Source organism: Leuciscus leuciscus (assembly GCF_965113295.1).
Source record: "Leuciscus leuciscus genome assembly, chromosome: 18".
NCBI lineage: Eukaryota > Metazoa > Chordata > Actinopteri > Cypriniformes > Leuciscidae > Leuciscus > Leuciscus leuciscus.
In genome coordinates this window covers 16,165,632-16,186,659 of record NC_138742.1, presented here as the reverse complement: position 1 = coordinate 16,186,659, position 21,028 = coordinate 16,165,632, and the positions used below count along the sequence as shown (strand labels likewise).

General features: G+C 36.5%; 2 protein-coding genes across 3 annotated transcripts; both read right to left on the bottom strand.

The window, feature by feature from the left end:
• Nucleotides 1-455: 455 nt before the first annotated feature.
• atp13a2 (ATPase cation transporting 13A2) lies at nt 456-17,035 on the bottom strand. 2 transcript variants are annotated; one of them, XM_082144321.1, is made up of 29 exons: nt 16,900-17,035; nt 14,734-14,831; nt 14,477-14,644; nt 14,272-14,330; nt 13,703-13,772; nt 13,538-13,617; nt 13,357-13,434; nt 13,202-13,271; nt 12,909-13,043; nt 12,738-12,804; nt 12,500-12,631; nt 12,229-12,390; nt 11,593-11,703; nt 11,438-11,484; nt 10,818-11,006; nt 8,705-8,911; nt 8,213-8,320; nt 7,699-7,855; nt 7,451-7,562; nt 5,260-5,384; nt 4,681-4,865; nt 4,472-4,564; nt 4,273-4,352; nt 3,922-4,074; nt 3,272-3,368; nt 2,931-3,154; nt 2,684-2,835; nt 2,093-2,265; nt 456-2,006 (listed from the first exon to the last, which is right to left on the bottom strand). In XM_082144321.1, the coding sequence occupies exons 1-29, from the start codon at nt 16,916-16,918 to the stop codon at nt 1,839-1,841; spliced, it is 3,519 nt and encodes a 1,172-aa protein (XP_082000447.1). In that variant the 5' UTR covers nt 16,919-17,035; the 3' UTR covers nt 456-1,838. The 2 variants fall into 2 exon arrangements, with proteins under 2 accessions (XP_082000447.1, XP_082000448.1); XM_082144322.1 differs by lacking the exon at nt 16,900-17,035 and adding an exon at nt 15,910-16,108.
• A 290-nt stretch (nt 17,036-17,325) lies between these two features.
• On the bottom strand, nt 17,326-19,860 carry LOC309479992 (succinate dehydrogenase [ubiquinone] iron-sulfur subunit, mitochondrial-like). Its single transcript, XM_082144325.1, has 8 exons — nt 19,704-19,860; nt 18,976-19,109; nt 18,744-18,829; nt 18,445-18,581; nt 18,227-18,343; nt 18,022-18,123; nt 17,790-17,912; nt 17,326-17,635 (listed from the first exon to the last, which is right to left on the bottom strand). Exons 1-8 carry the CDS (start codon nt 19,764-19,766, stop codon nt 17,555-17,557), a joined length of 843 nt encoding a protein of 280 aa, XP_082000451.1. The 5' UTR covers nt 19,767-19,860; the 3' UTR covers nt 17,326-17,554.
• Between the last annotated feature and the right edge of the window lie 1,168 nt (nt 19,861-21,028).

The window sequence follows — 21,028 nt, the reverse complement described above, 5'->3', positions numbered from 1 at the left end:
TAGACTTGTTGCTATGACAGCAACTCCAGGATGAGCATCGAAGAACCTAATAATCCTGGATCATGTCAAATTATCAACAGTAAAATCCTGATAACTGAAAAATCCACGTATAAAGAATGTTTTCCCCTTACATGTTTTATTTTTAAGAATTGTTTTTGGCCTTGCAATTTTTTTATTAAAATGTAGCCTAATAACTGGACCCCTGGTGAAAGCATCAGATTTCTCTATGGTGACGTATGGTGGATGTCTCCAATAATTTAATTTGCTTAAACTCCGCCCCCTTTCTTACAATCGACTGCAAGCATGCTTCCACCCAATCAACAATGGCTGGATTAAACCAAATTCCTGCCCTGTTTTAAAAAATATATATTTTTCAATAATCTGTTTCACTAAGAAATAAAGTAGGCAGCATGTATGCATTACTTTTCCAATACAACAACTTGAAGCAACTTGAATGCTTTGGTAGCACTTTTATGGTCCAAAAAAAAAAAAGCATATGGGTTTACAACAACATGCTCAATATTTTGGATTAATGTTAGTAACCAAATCAATCAGTTCTCAAGTCAATATGCCCCTTTTTTCTGTAAAAACTGTTAATTTGCATGTATAAAGTGTTAAATATGTTTCCACCCCTTTTCTAAATCATTCAGCACACCTTCAAAAGACTTAAAGCTACAATATGTAAGTTTTTTCGTCGCTAACCTCTTACAGTCACAAAGGCGTAGGTTGATGACGCATAAGCGGAATTATGGAACTTGTCGTCATGCCGAAGGATCTAATAATGTTTATGGATGAGTGAATACATTGATGTTTTTAACAAGATGGTGGTATGAAGCAGTGCGCGTTTGCTAATGAGAGACAGATATCAGCAAGTCCTGCGGATATTTCATTCTACCAAACTACCCGCAAGTGCTGAATTAATACTCATATAGGTCAGTTTATTAGACGAATTAAACTTGTGAGGTAACGCAGCGCTGTTTCACTTGGTCTACACTATCACACTAAACTGCATTTATGTTATTCTATGTGTTAGTTTGTCTGTATGAGACTAGCAATAAGCTAGATCAACATAAGAATAACATACTGATCATATTCTAACATTTCATCATGTTGAGCTATAGGCTATAACATTGATTAGTTTTATGTACATTTGCTCACCTGTCTAATAAAGTACATACAAGAGTGGCGTCTCTGTCAAGTCAAAGTTTGTCACGGACGTGGAGCTCTCGGCATCTCGAAAACGCCACGCTGATATTGATCCTCGTTTTAGTTCTACTTTTGTCCCAGTCTGCTTGCCATGGTTCATAATGTTTGAACGAATCAACAACAGCGTGAGCGTGGCGCTTGACGTAACGCAGTTTTCCACGTCCGTCCCGATGGTTACTATGGCAGTACGAGCGGAAACCAGGGATAACGCGGATATTACGTCATTGAAAGGCGACAAGTGAACATGGACGAGCCATTATTTAAAATTGGAATTTCTCTGAAATTAAAAATCTTTGGGAACTTTTGGGATATTGTAAGTACACAACTGCAGGAAATATACCACACTGTGCAAGTGATTTTGGGATAATTTATTACACAAATCTTACATATTGTAGCTTTAAAAGTTTTTAATTGTTCATTTGTGTGTTCTATTATAAGAAATACCATCACTAACAGTGATCTTTACTTCACTCTTGTTACTGTATGATAAGTTTTGTGCCATATATAATAGGCAGACAAGGACGGCATCTGGTAGCCATACCTCACTAGTGCACTGAGAGGTGCTATCAGATCTTTGGCAACACTGGATATGTGCATTGGGAGATTTGAAATGCTAAAGCGGGAGGTAGGTGTTAGCTAACACCGATGATGGTGCACTGTGGTGGGAACAAGGTCTGGTTCAGGGGCGGCCATGAGGGTGTTTCTGCAAGCTGGACGTCTAGACGTTTGAACTGCTTTTTGGACTCGCGTTTTCCCCTGAGGTTGCGAAGGCAGTTCAGGGCACCTTGGTCAATAAGAATCTGTAAAGAGAAATAACTTAACTGCAATTACTGATATTGGTTTCATGTTCCAGACGCCATGTGGTCATACATGTATTTGTCTGTACCTCAATCAAGTAGCATATGAACAAGTTGAGTGCGGCTACGGCCACCAGCAGTAGTTTATATCTCATATCAGTGATGTCATAGAGCTGTAGCACACGATGGATGATGGTATGACGGAAAAGCACCAGCCAGCTCATAAGAGCAAAGAAGAGTAGCAGTGCGACTAGCAACAAAACTAAGAAGAGGAGGAAAAAACATTAAAAATAACTAAACATAGACTACATCTACATTGAGGATTTCCTGTAATAATGTCTCAAATTATTAAATGGTTATCGGGAGTGGGCCATTGAGAACTATAACTTATTCTAGAATTCTTGATCACTGTGAAATCTAATTTGCATGATGAGGGGAAACACATTTACATCCATAGGCAAAATCTACATTTAATAAAACACAAACCCCAATGTGAATCTACAAACTCCTCAAATGATCTGGATTCAGTCAAAAAAAATTTAAACAAATTGTGATTTGTTTACTCCATTATTTTAGATTGATGATAAAAGATGACTGATACAGGTTTACAGTGCATTTTCTGTCAAACAAGCCTATGTTTGCTCTGTTAAACAGGTCTAGGGTCAGGTTAAAATTCTCACCATTGTAATACAGTGGTTTTTTGTAAGGATATCCTTTAGTCATCACAATAGACATGATGATATACTGGAACCCCGATAAGGCAAATATACTTGTGTTCTCCATGTTGGGCAGGTTTGCAGCCCCTGTCCTAGTGGAATTTAGAGGCACATACCTGCAAACAGTCGCATAGTTATAACACAACAGTTTTGAGGGTACAAGGATTTTTAATGTTACCTAAAAACTAGGTCACTTAGGTCAGTTGCTTACCAGTCTTGTGAGACAGTGATAAGTAGGGCAGACACTTGAGCTAGGATCAGCAGCACAGTGTGAATCAGTAAACTAGCCAGGACTGGCAGAGATAGAAGACTGGCAGCTGGTCTCTGTGGGTGGAGCTCATCGCTGGGACCTCCCCGTCCCATCACTATAGCCAAAACTGTCACCAAAACTAAATCAAAGAAGAGGAACTGAAAATCTCCCAAGTTTGTTTTCTCCTACAATAGATAAAAGAAATCATCAACTTGATTGTTAAAATGCCCAAATTACTTCACTGTATATTTGGATTTGGATTTTAAGCTCATGAAAATTTTTTATAATTGGCAAACACTCACAGTGTAGAGAATAAGAACAGAGGCAAACTGAATCAGACTGTACAAGGCCATGTACTTAAAAAGACAGAATGATGTCACCAGTGAACACCTGCCTTCCCTGTTTTCAAACAAATTAGACATTAGATTTAGTTTTATAACAATACACATCATAATCGTAGTTTATTAAAATTAATTGTTATTTATATTTATTTATTATTGTACATTATGACAGTGTATGAATATTTGATATATATATATATATATATATATATATATATATCAAATATTCAATAAACAACAGTTATTACTATTATTATCAAATATTTGAATTAATAAAGTTCATAAATAGTCATTATTATTAATCATAAATATAAATACATTATTATAAATATCATATATTGATATTATAATTTAAGTCAAAAATACAAAATTCAATAAATACTACTACTAAAACTACTACAAAAAGTTATTATTATTAAAAACAAACATGATTAATATTACTTGAATTAATATAAATAATTGTTGTAATAAAAGCAAATAAATAAATATAAACAAAATAAATTATATATTGATGATATAATAACTTAAGTCAAGAATACAATATTATTTATACAATTTCTGGCTAAAAAGCCAGGTAATAGTGTACACATTATGGTAAAAGTGTTATTTACTTGATGAGTAAAGGCACACAGCTAATGTTATCAGACTTGGATGTGAAAGGAGACGCCACAGAGGCCTCAGCTTCAGACAATGACACACCAACATCTGCAGCCCTCAAGGCTCCACAGTCATTGGCTCCATCCCCACACATGCCCACCCTGTAACTGCACACGAGTCAGGAGATATGGCCGTTATATTCAGTGTTACAAACCCCTGCTGACAAATTCGACAATATTACTGTATTCATTGTTGATTTATCAATGATGTTGTATACATCTACATTTTTTACAGATCATTTCCAAGCAATGCTCACTACTGCTCTTTATTTCCATTTGACCACACATTTCAAATACTGAACTCACTTGAGATTCTGCAGTGCTTTTACCAGCTGGGTTTTCTGTTCTGGGGTCATGCGGGCGTACACTGTACCCCTTATCAGAATCTGTAACAGAAACAATGAGCACTGTCAATTTCCAGAAAATCCATTTGAAAAGTATGGTCCCCACATCACCGGTCTAAAACTGGAATGAATCAATACTCGTAAAACTTAATCTAAGTCACCTTGGGTAGATATTCAGGGAAATGATCACAAAGTGCTGCAAAGGACATTCCATTTATAGCCAAATGATAGCCGGCGCTGTTCTGGTAGAGACCCTTAGGGTACAGGAAGAGGAAATATTTCTCAATTAATAAAAACTCTGTATGAGGCATTACTACATGATATGTCAATGGTAACACCTATAAAGCACTTAATAGGTCAAAGAGCAAACCTGTACTGGATTATCAATAGTCTCATGAGTATTAACGGTGGCTACTGCACCATCTCCTTGATGAAACTGCAGCGAGGCCATTGAACTGGCAGTAGGGGGCGATGCATGAACGAAAATAACCTTCTCATGTGACAGCACCATTCCACACACACGTGCTACATTCACAGCAGTGAGAATATTGTCACCTGACAGAGCAGAAAAAACAATGTGACAAATCATTTTCACTTCCCTGTGTCTATAAAGCTAAGAGAGAGAGAGAGAGAGAGAGAGAGAGAGAGAGAGAGAGAGAGAGAGAGAGAGAGGGAGACGGAGACGGAGAGAGGGAGAGAGGGAGAGAGAGAGAGAGGGAGAGGGAGAGAGAGAGAGAGAGACGGAGAGGGAGAGAGGGAGATAGAGGGAGAGAGAGAGAGAGGGAGAGAGGGGGAGATGGAGACGGAGAGGGAGAGAGGGAGAGAGAGAGAGAGAGAGAGAGAGAGAGAGGCCAATGTTTAGTGTCAATTTAACGATCATAAAGCAAATCAAGGTTATAAACATTCAGTATAAGGGTTTTTAGATTACGTTTGTCATTTTTGGACATACCTGTAACCATAACAGGCCGTAATTGTGCCATTTTAAGAGTGCGAATGACTTCAGCACTCTCTGGCTTTACTTGGTTCTTCATTACCAACAGACCCAGGAAGTTCATGTCTTTCTCCACCTCCACCCTATAAGCAAACATTTATCAAGAGGCCCGATGTTAAGCTTTTCTAGATACTAGGGCTGTACTCAACCAAAGAAAATCTTGGTCGACTGAAGTCCTGAAATTTTCGACTAAAAATCGACCAAAATCGACTAAAAATGATGGTAGAAAAAAAAACGTTAAATTAATTAGATGCGCGCAATGTACGCAGTACTTGGTAGCCTTGTTGTCCGCCTAAATGAATTATAAATAAACATAAAAAACTAGTAGGCTATTTGCAGTATATTAAATCGTTTTTGACCTAATTATTTTGCACTGAAATGAGTCTGACACTCGAGTCTGTCGGCTCTGACAGCGTTGCATCACGTGCACCTGCGCAATATCATAGCTTATGATTTCCGAAAATAGTACTATGTTGTCAACTAGTGATATCATCACAAGAACTGTTGAGGAATATGCAACATAATTTAGACAATTATTTTTGTCATACGTTATAATAATAAGTTATAACTGTCAGACACTATCATTTCACCGTGCATGTCCTCGCACCAAGCGAGGCTGAACATGAGCTCAGCTTCGCAGCTGAGACACGAATAGACTATTAACTTAAAGCTTTTACTCTTAATAAACACAAAAGGCTAGTCCACTTTAATAAAAAAAGAATATTTATTAAACAAACCAGATCAAGAGCAGAAACGAAATAAAGTGCATAACTGAAAAATAAAGCATCCTAGGCTCAAAGCTAACACAACCAACAGCACAGCGCAATTGCGCATTAGGCTCCAAATAAAAAATAAAAAAGTTAGGTTATCACACTAAAACATTGAAATATGCAAATTCTGATATGTTCATATAGCCTACTCAAAACAGACAGGGCAAGCTAACGCAGACAAGTGAGCTTACCAAGATGATATATCATGTTTGTCGTCGAGCTGTGGAAAATTGTTGCTTGCAAACTTTGCATTCGACCTTTTTCCTGTTATCAATTTTAACAAAATGCTGCCACACTGTCGATTTCTTTGTTGTTGACATGTTAGAAGAGGACTGACTAAAACGCTCTCACAATTAAATAAATAATATTCAGCATCAAACTTTCTATAGTTATCGCTCTGTCTTGGGTTGGGCTAATCCAAAAAAGGTGAAAACAAGGGGGGTGTTCTGAAGACAGACTGTTACAGTGAAACAAGGGTACTCTGAAAACACCCCCATTAGCAGTTAGTGCTTTCCACCTGATGAAATGAGCGCGCCTCAGCGCGGCAAAACTGATGAAATGAACGCGGCAAAAAATCGACCAATCAGAATTTTGGTCGAACCAGAACGTATCGACCAATTAATCGACTAATCGACTGGGACAGTACAGCCCTACTAGATACTGTGTTTCAGAGAGAAACAAAGATGCTTTACTTGTTTGAAAGGTAAATTCGCTTGTCCCAAAACATTTTTAACAATAAAGCTTCCATATATATTATTATAAAATGAGACGTGGCTGCAGGAATGTAAAGCATGCATCTGTCTCTCTCTAAATATCTATTATATTTTATAAATAGAATTTAAGTATGCAATAATAATTCAATTCACTACAGTTTAAATGCTTGGGATCAGTAGGATTTAAAAAAGAAAAGAAATTAATACTTTTATCCAGCAAGGATTCATTAAATTAATAAAAAGTTACAGCAAATACATTTATAATGTTACCAAAGAGTTCTATTTCAAATAAATGCTGTTCTTTTGAACTTTCTCATCAAAGAATCCAGAAAAAAAATGTTTCACGGTTTCCAGAAAAATATTAAGCAGAACAACTATTTTCAACATTGATAAGAAATGTTTCTTGAACAGCAAATCGGCATATCAGAATGATTTCTGAAGGATCATGTGACACTGAAGACTGGAGTAATGATTGCATTACAGGAATAAATTATATCTTCAAATATATTAAAATAGAAAACTGTAATTTTAAATTATTAATGTTACTGTATTTTCAAATAAATGCAGCCTTCGTGACCATAAGAGACGTCTTTTAAAAACATTTTTTTCAAATCTTACCGACCCCAAACCTATAAACTGTAGTGTTTATAAAACAAAACAGCTGACCTTTCAACAGTGGCTAGGTCAGTCTCCTTATTGAGGTGCTTGTAGGCAAATCCAAGGACCCTGAAGCCCTGGCTCGCGTACTCCCGGAGAGTGGGTGAAAAATGAGAAGGCACTGTCACAACGAGAGCACAAAGACAGAACAAAACTGAGCACAAAAATAAATAGGTAGGTAGCGTTTCATATACTCCGGCTTGCTCTTCTCAAGGTGATATAAGAATCAGGACAAGTTTCAAGAGTCAGGCCCTCACCACTCTCTCTGAGGCAGAAGCTGGCCACCATCTCAGGTGCTCCTTTAAGGAATGCGACAGGAGAAGATCCACCTGGCCCAACGCTCACCACGCTCATCCTTTGCAAAGAAGAGGAAAATGGGAATCTCCGCACAATTGCAACTGGTTGACTGACAGACTGAAAAACACATAAAAGGATTAGGATTAAAACATTATCCAATGGCTTTTTTCTTTTCTCAATTTTTTGTTTTAAAGAGCCAGAAATAGACATTCTGTCACCGTTTCCTCATGCACATGTCATTCCAAACCTGTATGCCTCTCTTTTTTCTGTGAAACAAAAGATATTTTGAAGAACACTGGGGTCCAAACAACACTGAAACCCATTGACTTTCACGACATAGACAAAAACAGTTTCAAAGTATATTCTTTCATGTTCCACAAAAAGAGAGAAAGTCATACAGGTTTGGAACGACATGAGGGTGAGTAAATGATTTTCATTTTTGATTGAACCAGCCTTTTCTTCATATCAACTTACATTTCCTTCTGACAGGCGCTCAGGTCCAGGAGGTCTCATCACTGCTAGTACTCTGTATATCCCAAATTCAGAATCATGTCCCATCTCATTTTCTGGCTCAGTCAGTTCCTGTCATTTTGCATGCAAGATGACATGAGAAGTATGAATCTGTTTTGTTTAATCAGTTTTATGGCAACTTTGATATGTAAAAGGCTTAAAGAAATTAGATGTGAATTACTGAAATCAGCTCACAGCCCTCATTATGTTGTTCCTAACGTTCACAAAAGAAGATATTCTGAAGAATGTTGGTAGCTAAAAGGTTTTGGTGCCCATTCACTTTCAATGTATGAACAAGAAAAAAACATTTTTCAGGATATCTTCTTTTGTGAGAATAACAAAGCAAGTTATTCAAGTTTGGATCGACATCAGGATGAATGAATGTTGAAAGAATTTTCATTTCTGGGTAAACTATCCCTTTAAGAACATGAAGCACTGTGAGAAACCAGTCATTACCCATCCAGTGGATTCAATCATTTTGAGCTCTAGTGGGTCTCCAAGTGCTTGACCCCCCAGCAAAGCTACAGAATGGCAGGAGGCAAGTGCAAAAAGCATCATTCCAGGAGGGAGAAAGAGAGGGTCAGGGATCAGCTCGCCAAATACCCCTCCACTCGCTTCCATGACGCCCCACACATCCAGGCCCTCCTCTGTCAGAGTGCCAGTCTGAAACAAACACAAAGAAACTGACTCACAATAGCTACGTTTCTATACAGTTGCAAATTTAACTTGTGCACAAAACTGGAATATCACATAAAACATTTGCGAATAAAGCAGCGTTTCCATCCCATGTGTTCAAGAGAGAAAAATCCCTTCCAGGGAAACTGGCGCAAAATATCTGTAATAAAAATGGAAGCCACTGTGGCTCTTTTTACCTCCATCATAAACGACTTGTGTCTCAGAGCGTGAAGACGAAACGCAATAAATGTTGTCAAGTTATCATGCGTTCAGATGCTAGTGTTTGGGGATGCAATCGTGTGAGATGTTTCTGGGAGGTCATTACCAAATGATCCTGATGATAGACTTTGGCTCAGACATTTCAGAATGATCAAACCAATATTTGAGATGCTGTTCAATGATATTGGTCCGCTGGTTAGTCCAGTTATCCAATCACATCCACTGTTGAGGGTCCAGGGATTTATTCGGTAAATGGGTTTCACTCGTAGTTTATGCGCATGTCTTATCGGATAAAAATATGTAACCGCCTCAATTGAGTGCGCAATTTTTTATGCGCAAATTTAGAATTTATGCACATCTTGGTGTTTCTACCCGGTGCTTTTTTAATGTGATATTTGGAAAATGTGGATAAAAATGGGTGGATGGAAATATAGCAAGTGAAAATTATACAGCACTCTCTTTTACTAGCTTAACTTTAAAATGCCATAAAAAAACGGTAAGATCAATGAGAACACCTTTATATAAACATTCATTGACACAAAAATATGCATACAGGATGTTAGACTGCAGCATCACTTCAGACAGGATCTTGATATTAAGCAAGGCAGCAGCAGAGATCTTATCAGTCATTGCTAACCCTCTATTGCATAATGCTGCCACTAATAAACCCAATTTCTTTGCTTTGAAAGCACATGATGCATGTAAGATGGCATTGAAAATTTAAATGCTTCATAATAAAGGGCTAGGGCTAACTTAGAATAAACTGGTAAAAATCTTTCTTTTAGTCTCACTACATCCCAGGGGACTTTTTTCTTTTTTGGTGGGTGGGAAGAGGTTGGACATTTATTTTTGCTCTGAACAACTGTCCTTGGAAAAGTATTTTACATTTTTTTAATTGATTAATTTGATATTTCACCCCCCAAAAATATGAAGCCAACCTTGTGAGTAGTTTATTTTAAAACATTTAAAGTTATTTAAAATGATTTGTTTGTTATGAAGAATTGATAACACATTGAAACACTATGCACTGTGAAATGGATAATATATATACAATCAATTGTTGAACAATTGTATTGACCCACAAAAATATGAATCATATTTTCTAGAGAAAAAAAATTTAGTTTAACAGTTTTAGTCTAAAACTTATTTGTATGTTTAAAGTTTAAAATTATTTCTATGTTATGGGGGAAACAATATGAAATGGATATGGATGGAGTTACTGTAGAAAGAAAATATTTATAAATATAATTAATTTATAAACACCCACACACAAATATATGCATTACATATAATAATATCATATATTATAAGTAATATGATAATAATAATAATGTCAATAAACTTATCTATGTTGGCTAGATTATGTGTAAAAGGAACACTCCTACAGTCAACAGATCTGACATGGGCAGTTAAGGAAAGAAGTTCTCTATTGGTCTAATCCAGGGCACTGATGATGTAATCATTACACAAACAAAACACCTTCACTGAGTAATGAAACAAAATGTATTTGAACAGCCTGAAGCTCAGTCTTTAAAAGCCAAATATTAGATCAAGCAAATTCTTGAAACATGAATATACCTGAGCTGAACTACCCATCTACAAGGTCATTCATCACTCATCAGGACACCATTTTAAGGATTTCCTTAAAGCATTGCGTGAAACCTTGATCACTTACCTTATCAAAACAGAAAAGTGATATCTTTCCGCAGATATTGATACGAGGTGGGCTTATGCAGAACACCCCATGACGCTTCAGGCGATTCTGGGCGTAGATAGCGGCTGTAGTTAGAGCAGCAGGAAGAGCAGGTGGAACTATTATTGTCACAATATCCAGAGACCGGATAAGTAATTCGTTCCAGGGCGTCTGATGACACAAGAAGTGAATACGCAGAGGAATTAAATCTGAAGTATAATTATTTGTAAATAAAATGCAATTTAGGAAGAAATTATTTAAAACCAAATAAAGTGCAAGTGCAAATAAATATAAGTATATATATAATTAAAAAAATAAAAATAAGGTAAAATAATGCAGGTTTATGGCTTCAACAAAAGCAAAAACCATTGATTAACAACTTTGTAGCTCACAGTAGTGCAGTCTTTAAAGGCTTATAAATTATCGATCAAAAATACATTTCTCTATGGAGAAAATGAATGGAGTTTTTACTTCCGGAACCCGACGTTTGCGCTCGATTACTATAATGCTAAACAATCTTGACTAACAGAGTAAAAAAAAACTAAGTATTAAAGAAAGAAGTATAAGATATGGCCCCTCCAATGTAAGTCTGAAATACTTACATTGCTCCTTGACAGTATCACAATGCTATAAATAGTGCCGACCAACGCTGAAACACAGATATTCACATTGATAAAGGCCCATATTCTGCATTATAAAACATTAACAAACGCCATTATAGCACATACATAAGAGCCTACCAAGTAAACCAACTTACCCAGAAGTCCTAGAAAAAGTAGGAACTTCATAGCGTCCTTGTAGAAGCGAAAGTCTAATGGTTGAGGGTAGAGGATAGAACTAATAAGGTCCCCTTTGGCAGTAAAAAACCCTGATGAACAATCAAAAGAGGTTTTCATGAGAAAACAACAAAAGGAAGTAAACTTGAAAATCATTTTTATGGCTTCTCTGCCTTGTAGCTAATAGCAAGTGTATTGTAGACTGTAGAGTATTTTTAATATAAATCAATCAGACATTTTTCTGTGCATCCAGGCAGTCGTAATTTACATGTTTAGGGTAATTTACATGTTAAGTTGAAAACAGTTGTGTTTGTGGAACCCATAATATTTTAATTTTTTTTCAGGATTCTTTGATGAACAGAAAGTTCAAAAGAGCAGCATTTATTTGAAATGGCAAAAAAACTGATAACATTGCAAAAGAAAAAACACTTTTGGCCTTGCTGGATAAAAGTATTAATTAATATATAATAAAACACACACACACACACACACATATACACACATATATATATATATATATATATATATATATATATATATATATAAACATCTTACACACCCCAAACATTTGAGCGGCGCTGTATATAGAAAAAATTATGTATTGCTTTATAAATCACCTGTGTGTGTTACAACAGCAATGGCCCCATTCCCAGCAGGACCGCCTCCTTTAGCCTGGATGAGCTGTGTGCCACAAAACAAAGTGTGTCTGCGTTCAGATTCTGGACTGTATGTGGCTCCAGAAGTAGACAATGGCGTCTTCATCACTGGTATGCTCTCACCTGTCAGTTGGTAAAGCGGCAGTAGTGAGAACGGAAGAACGGAAAGGCCTCTAAATGCATATAGATTTAGTACAATACACAATTTCAAAGGCTGTTTGCATTCTCTCACCAGTCAGCATGCTTTCGTTCACCATGCACTCCCCAGCCAGCAGGGCGGCGTCGCACGGCAGGAGCAAACCCTCAGCTGGAATCAAAACACAGTCACCTGGAACCAGCTCCTCAGAGTTTACACACTCTTCCTCTGGAAAGACACACACACAAACATGCTTTCACAAAGAACAAGCCAACATTGTGAAGAACGTCACTTTGCTGGCTGCATATTATTAACGTTTGGTAAGCAATGTCACCTCCGGTGTCTCTGCGCACAGTAATGTCCACTACCAAACGGGCCATGCGGCGGAGAGTGGTGCTTTGCTGCAGAGACATAAAACGACATATTATTATCAACAACTTAGTTATTATATGAATTCACAGCAAAACAAAAGAGCTCAAAAGTAGTATAAATAATGTTTGCATACCTTACGAATCTGATAAAGGGACACAGCGATTGATATTAAGGATATGATGAAGATACAAGCAGCATAATAATAGTATCTGTCTGACATCCACAGGATGATGCTGAACACCTGAAATACGTAGAACGGATTGAGCACCTGAAAATAGAAAAATAGAAGGAGAGCGGATCAATATATAAATCTTTCACAAAGTATTTAATATATAAATCCAGGGTATGGCACTATTTAATCACTAAATAGTGTCCGTAATTTTACAGCGTACTTAAAATACAAAAAGTAGGGAAAAAAAGGACTACCTCCTCAAAGAGAAGTTCCAAGTAAGACTTCACAGGTACATCAATGATATTGGCCCCAAAAATTTGTTTTCTGTAGGACAGAGTAAAAAAAATAACTGATTGTGTTTGGCATGAATTATATTCACATGTCATATAGCAACTGAAAGGGTACAGACCTTGTGCTTTGGTCTGCTCGACTCAGTCCTTGCTGTCGGCCATGCAGGTCAGCGCAGGTCCAGCCTTCATTGAGGATACTACAGAAAGATTTACAACCACAGTAATTGAAGCTTTATAATCATATAACCATGTAGAGTCTTCAGAGGAAACAAATATATATATATATCAATCAGACAGTACCTTGCTTTGCAAAAGGCTCCTTTCCTGGCAATCCATATGTAGCGCATGCCCTCAAACACATAGTATCTAAGCATGGTTTTCTAGATGAAAGCAAAACATGATATGATCAAGCAGATGGACCTGAAATGTACATAACACCCTCTATTTTGACTGCCCTTATGTTACCTTTTCACTGTGTAGCTGCACGGTGTCTCTCCATTCATTCTCATCCGCCTCTCCTCCTGCAAACTCCATACTGATAGAGATCAACATAAAATAGAGTTAAATGGCTTTATAAACAAACATTATAGAGTATTTTTGAATATGTTTTTAATATAATAATTAAATAAATACAAACAGTAAAAAACTTTACCATTTAAATTATATATAATTTTTCCCACATTACAGCAATGACAATGTAGGCCAGAAAGTGCTTAATTGTTATGAAAATAATGTCACAATGCAAAAACAGGGATTAAAGGGATTCAAATTAATCTAAAATTCAATTCAAATATTGTGAATTCCCATTAGATTAACTTATTTAAATTAATGTTTTTTCTTTTGATTTAAATTTGAAATGTTATATATATTTCGGTTTATATTATAGATGTATATTAATATGAAGGTTTACACCTTATTTTAAAAAGCAAAGAATGGCTTTACACAAGTAGCTGGTTCCTTTTTGAAAGAAACTTATAAAACACATAAATAGAAAAAAGGAGAAGCAGGAGTAATAAATATACTGCGGGTCTTACCTGCCTTCCTCAATTTCTTCTTTAACCACGTCTACAACAAACTGCTGTCCATATCGGTCCTATCATAATCAAATTTTAAAAAATCCTTCCTTATTATGGAAAACTGTGATTTAATGTACACTCTTCTCCCATTTGTCAATATTTTACCAACCAGTATTTAAATTTTCAGTAAAGCAGACAGTCTGCATATGGAGACAGACAATACCTTTAATAGTAAAACATCCGCCATTGAAATGGGACAGGACTTGCACCGGGCCAGGATGCCGAGGCGAGGGCGCCAGTTGAAGAGCACTAGCAGCAGGCCCACAGAACATACCGCCCCAATGCGGCACAACCACACCTTCCAGCACACCCATCTGTACCCCTGAATATCCTGAGAAACAAATCACATTACATTTGATTATAAAATTAATAAAGTTCTAGAATAGCAAGAAGCGCATTTGTGTTTTCCCAACATAGTACCATATGTGAGACGGTGCTGAGGTCCTTGGGTCTTGGATCCTTTATGAGGGGTTCTGTGTCTGGGGAGGACGCATCATCCAACCCCGGACAACAGCTTCCTAAAAGACAAGATCCGTCAGTGGTCCTGTTGAGCAGCAGCTCTTAAAGTTCACCAAGACATTAGTGCAAACACAATATATAACATTTCCAGTGTACACTCCCTTTTTGTAAATACAAGAATACACTCTGGCATTTATCTATGATGTACGTCAATACGGTACGACATTTTTTGTAATATTAAAATCATCATGAAATAATAATAAAAAATGTATGGAATATTGCAGTAATTATTATAAATTATTTATTCTTTTTTTTAATTCATGTGCCCTTGTATTCTTTAATCAGAATTATAGAAAAAAGAAAAAATTATAAAATGGCTTATTGCTTTCATCAGTTTTGAAGGTTTGTAAAGATGTATTTTAAAAGGTTAAACCTGAGAAGCTTGTGAGCCTGGAGTATTTCCAGTTCAAGGAGGATTGTAAAAGGGAAGAACCAAACTGAAAACTTCTTCTTTCTACTTTTTTTTTTCAGGTCATGTGCTTTGCTTGCTTGCTTTAAGTTTCTTTCTGCACAAACAAAAATAGCTGACTTTCACTTTATAGCCTAAATGCTTCCTTCAAACAAAAGTGAGAAACAGCAAAACTTTATAATGAGCAACTTTTTTTACGTCAGTATAATTTTGACACTCATATGCTGACATCCTTATAGGAAATATTAATAAAAGAGGGCTGGAAGATATTAATAAGAAAATAAGTATTTTACCAGCCGAAACTGGGCAATACAACGGACACAAAATAAAATACTGAGCTATTTAGTGCTATTTTAAGTGGCTTTTTATGATACAGAGCTTGAAATACAGGTTCAGCCACCTCAGTAGAGTAGAGGAGGTGGAATATCCAGCAGTCAATGTGTTAGAAACATGATGCCCAGCAGCCCAGGCCCATTTCAACGAGTTATTTCACAAGTTCAAATCAACTGACTTTGATTCAACATAACGACAAGTAACTTATGCCTAATTATTGTTTCCGTCAGTTCTAACAATTGAAATGAAAACCACATAAAACCATGGAATATTACGTGCTGAAGAACTACGGTTGTATTTTTCAAGAAAGGCACACACACAAAAAAAGCTCTTACCACCCTTTGGTCTTTTCTCTGATGCAAGTTCCTAAAAAAAACATTCACCACGAGTTTTGTCTATGACATTACAGTTTCTACTTGATGAAATATCCACAACATTACAACTAGTAAACCTGAAAGTGAGATAGGTAATGCTCCCGTTCAGGTAAGGTAGGGTAACTTAAGCCAACTCGACAGGTCCGCCTACTTCCCTGTGTGAGCCGGTGAGCTTTCTTATGAACTGGTTTGTTGGGGGGGGGGGTAAAATGTCGTACCGTATTGACATCATAGATAAATGCCAGAATTTGGTTTTACATTAGCAGTGACTATAATTTGTTTAGTGTTCGAAAAAAGTATTTGTTTAGTTCAGTTTTTGCAACCATGATTCAATCTATGGAAATAAATTACTTTAGAACCTAAACAATGCATTTACATTAAATATCTTTAACTCAGCTGACAAAGTTTTTGCACGTTTAATAACGTGTTTGAAAAACATTGTGTAATGAAAACCAACTTTGAACGAGAACCGCTCGGAACGATTCATCGGTGAAACGTTCCGAGCGGTTCTCGCACAAAACAGATGGTTTGTTGAGCCGTTCGATCGATTCATTGAAAGGATCCGACTCACAGAACAACAATCCTAGAGTATCCACAGCCGCCACATTAGGAAAACTCAGATTATGTTTAGTTTAAAAATCCCAATTAATATAACCTTCTGATGTCATACATTGACCAAAATACAAAAACTGATACAGATGAAAACCGATACAATGACAGCTTAAGAGATTTTCAGAAACAGCTACATGTTCTGCTCTGATGACATTGAACAACTGAACAAATGTCGGATATCCAGTTTTATTCATATATCATACGAATGAAGTCTACAGATTGTAAATACACAAATTCTTTATTCAATTTCAGCCAAGACGACTTCACGTGATCAAGGGACAGTGACTTATTTAGTTATATTTAATTCAATATTGACATGCACAGGCGACTTGCACTTACCCATATCTGGTGAATCCATATTATGATCTAAAACGTGAGTGCTAAAGCACACACTTTAACTCGAGGATCATTATTTCATTGCACGACAGCAGAAACTAACAGTTTCTGCTTCAAGTGTCAGTTTTATAAACGTGACGCCAAAGCCCTTCTTCCTTTGCGTTCTTTTGTCAACTCACCCATTTAACACCGCCACCTGGAGGACATGACGAGCCTTGGCCTTCTCTAAATCTATTTTATTCTGAAAAAGCATGCAATTCTCATCTTCTTCCCTACTATAAAACATTCCTTTCCATCATAGGCAGAACATCATTTCTAAACAAATGGCTGTGATCTTAAACATGCAGATATTTAAGTATGCTATGTTTTATAGCAAGCCAAGTTGTAGGACACAATACCACACAAAAACAAACTAAGACACAAGACAAATATTGTTATTATATGTTATATTAAGGCATTTTTTACACCTTCATGCATTCATTACAGTATAACCTCAATGAAAAATGAATTTGTTTTACATTAGCAGTGACTATAGGTCTCCACTATCAAACAAAGTAAAACCTAAATATCCCATATTAGCATAACACTCCATACTGGATGTACACATTTACACAATAATTTAAATCATTAAGTACATTATATTTCCAGAATGTGCAAGTCAGACGGCAGACAATTTCTTTTCTTTGTAAGTCGCCATCATTTTCTTAATCTCTGCTATGGCCTTTCCGGGATTGAGTCCCTAAACAGGCGAGAGTACAACACAGATTAAATGGAATACAGTAACAAATGGGAGAGACTAAACAAAAAAACGTTTACTTAATGTCCAACGACAGACAGAGAGTCTTGTCCATCAAAGTGAAAGGTGGCTGTATTTTGATGGGAAGATGGCCTACCTTGGGACATGTCTTTGTACAATTCATGATTGTGTGACAGCGGTAGAGGGAGAAAGGGTCCTGTAATTTGGACAGACGCTCTTCGGTAAAGTCATCCCTAGAATCAATCATCCACCTATACGCCTGCAGAATTCAATACAAAATCAGCAAGAGTTTCTCTGGTGTTTAACACATAAATAACACAATCAGTGCTCATATAATAAACTTAGAGAGAAAAAATACAAATAAATACCTGCATGAGCACAGCTGGACCAAGGTACTTGTCTCCATTCCACCAGTAACTAGGACAACTAGTGCTGCAGCAAGCACACAGAATGCATTCATACAGGCCATCCTATGAGCATGAGGAAGAATGCATTTAAAAAATCATTAGTAAAGATCACAATCACCCTTCACACTGACAGAATCAGTAGAATATTCAGCAGAAGGTCTCAAACCAGCTTTTCACGGTCCTCGATTGTCTGGAGGTACTGCTCTTTCCCCTGCTTTGACTCATCCTTCTTCTTTAGATAGGGCTCAATGGACTTGTACTGTGCATAAAAGTTGCTCATATCCTAAAACAACAGTTTATAAAGTTACAGGTACATTCTATTTATTTATTCTATTATTTTTTATTTATTTCAGATTGATATTCAGTTAACAGTGGTATACTCACAGGCACAAGATCTTTCACAACATACATGTGAGGCAGAGGGTAAATCTTTGTCACTTTGCTGGTATTTGTATCTATTTTGTTTAAACAGGCTAAAGTGTTGCCGCCATTGATGTTCATAGCACATGAGCCACAGATGCCTGTAAAATTATATACAGAGAAATTACAAACAAACATCCTGTCAAAATGTAACATTAATAGGACACAGTAGTTTATTTTGTGCTCAAAAGAGTAATATTTATTATTAAAAAAATACACATTTTCTTTCTATTTAAATGTATGTATTTCTTATATTCCTTTACCCTCTCTACATGAGCGTCTGAAGGTTAGTGTCGGGTCCATTTCATTTTTAATTTTGATGAGGGCATCAAGAACCATTGGGCCACATCTAGGATGAGAAAATGTTTTGATGGTTTTGAAGGCAGTCGGATGAGTAAATGATGACAGAATTTATTTATTGGTGAACTGTTCCTTCCTTTAAGTGCAACATCTGTGCTTATTGTCTAACATTTGTGTAAATATTGGTGTACTTACGTGTTCAAATTAACCTCATAGGTTTGCATGCGGGGCTTGTCACCAGATGTGTCAGGGTCCCATCTGTAAATCTGAAACTTCTTTATTTTTGGCTCAGGGGCAGGGGCAGCTGCTGTCTGGGCATATCGCACCAGCTGGGGTAGAAAGAGGACAATGAAAGATGGGTCAACATAAGACGGGTGATACTAAATGTTATGAGTTTACTGACATTATTACACAAAACAACATTATGTTATAGTATAAAATAAAACACATAGCATCCCTCCAACTTTGAATTATGTGAAGTAAAATTAAAATAGCATACAAGTACATGACTGTAGTAATCTCATGGCTTTGTAGTGTATGTAAATATATTAATATGGAATGCTCTGTCTTTGGTCTGAAAAAGCTCGAAGCCTCACTTCGCTTCACAGCGCCACCTCTAGGCGCACAAGAGAAGTGCGCGAGATGAGTTACATCACGCTGTTACCCAACTCACATTGGAATGTACTGTAGTGTACAGTTCATACATAATAAGAAAAGAGAAACCCAACTGAAAACAGTGGTTAAGTAACATGACTAAACACAGGTTAACGCTGGATCTGTCAGCTAACCAGCTCAGCCTAATAAACATTTCAAACTTGGTAAGTTCCCTATAAAGCACAATGGTCTCACAAATCACACATACTCATCGTACACGCGCATTTCTTTTTAAGATACTGACAGGTAAGAACTCGTAAACTACTTACCACCAATGTCCTACAGTTGCGAAAAGCAACAGAGCTGATAGTAAGAGAATTGCACACAAACATCTTCCACTTCAATGTTGCTATGAAGGACTCGGGAGTTTCGTGACTTCAGCGGCTTCAACCGTACACATATGTAAGGTGCAAACTGCTCCTCCTCCGAATGCCAGCGTCAGCGATGGGCGTGAATGTGTCCTCCATCAATAAACAGCGACAACAGGACATGTAACTGTACCTTCTTTCGTCTTTCAGTCATCCCACGGTCATAGTTAAAGTCTGGAAATAATGTGGAAAAATTGTGATTTCCAGGTAAGTCATGGAAATGAATAAACTTCACTAAAAAGTCATGGGATTTTAATATGATGGTTGCTGTCTGGGTTTCTATCAGCTCTACACTCTTAAAGGTTTTTTATTGGTATTTATGATTCCATGAAGAACATTTACCATCCATGGGACCTTTCAATTCCACAAAAGGTTCTCTATCGTGGGAAAAAAGGTTCTTTAAATTATTTAAATATTCTTTATTGGAACAAAATGGTTCTTTTATGTACGATTTACTTAAATGGAAAGCAAAATTGTTATTCTATGGCCAATAAATAAATACAATTATTTAAATGTATTTTATGTTAATACATTTCATTACTATGTGCGATCCCCCATAAAAAAAGAAACTCTAGAAAAAGTGGCTGATAGAGTAAACAAAAATCCATATAAAAAAACATATATGTTTCAAGGGCCACATCTGTACCTCATATAAAATGATATGAGGAGCAACTCCTCCACTGCATCAAAGGGTCAGGCTTCGCATAGTAAAAACTTGACCTATCGGTGAAGCAGCCTTAAACCAAATTAACATTATAGGCATTATGAAACTAAGAGAACTATAGCAGGACTTTACCATACCCTTCATAATGCTGCATTATGAAATGTCTGATATCTTTATTCTTCATGATTCAGAAGTTAAAACCATAACCTATTGGTCATATCAAGATATTTTTTTTAAATGCCTCATGTGTGTTTGGTTTTGTTGTTGTTGTTTTTCCCCATAATGAAAGTCAGTGGTCTCCCGTGTTGTTTTGGACATAAACTGACTTTCATAAAAGACATATGGGTTTGGAATGACATTTTTGGGTGAACCTTTAAGTTTAGAGAGTACCTGATTAAATCATAAAACACATACTCATATCTGATTAAATCCTAATTGTATACTGAACCCTGAAATGTTGTGAATTTTACCTTATAGTATTTTGTTATTGAACTCATCTGAAAACATTAGCCATTAAATTATTCAGGTTTTTGCTGTGCAGAATTTAGCTGATCCACAGCAG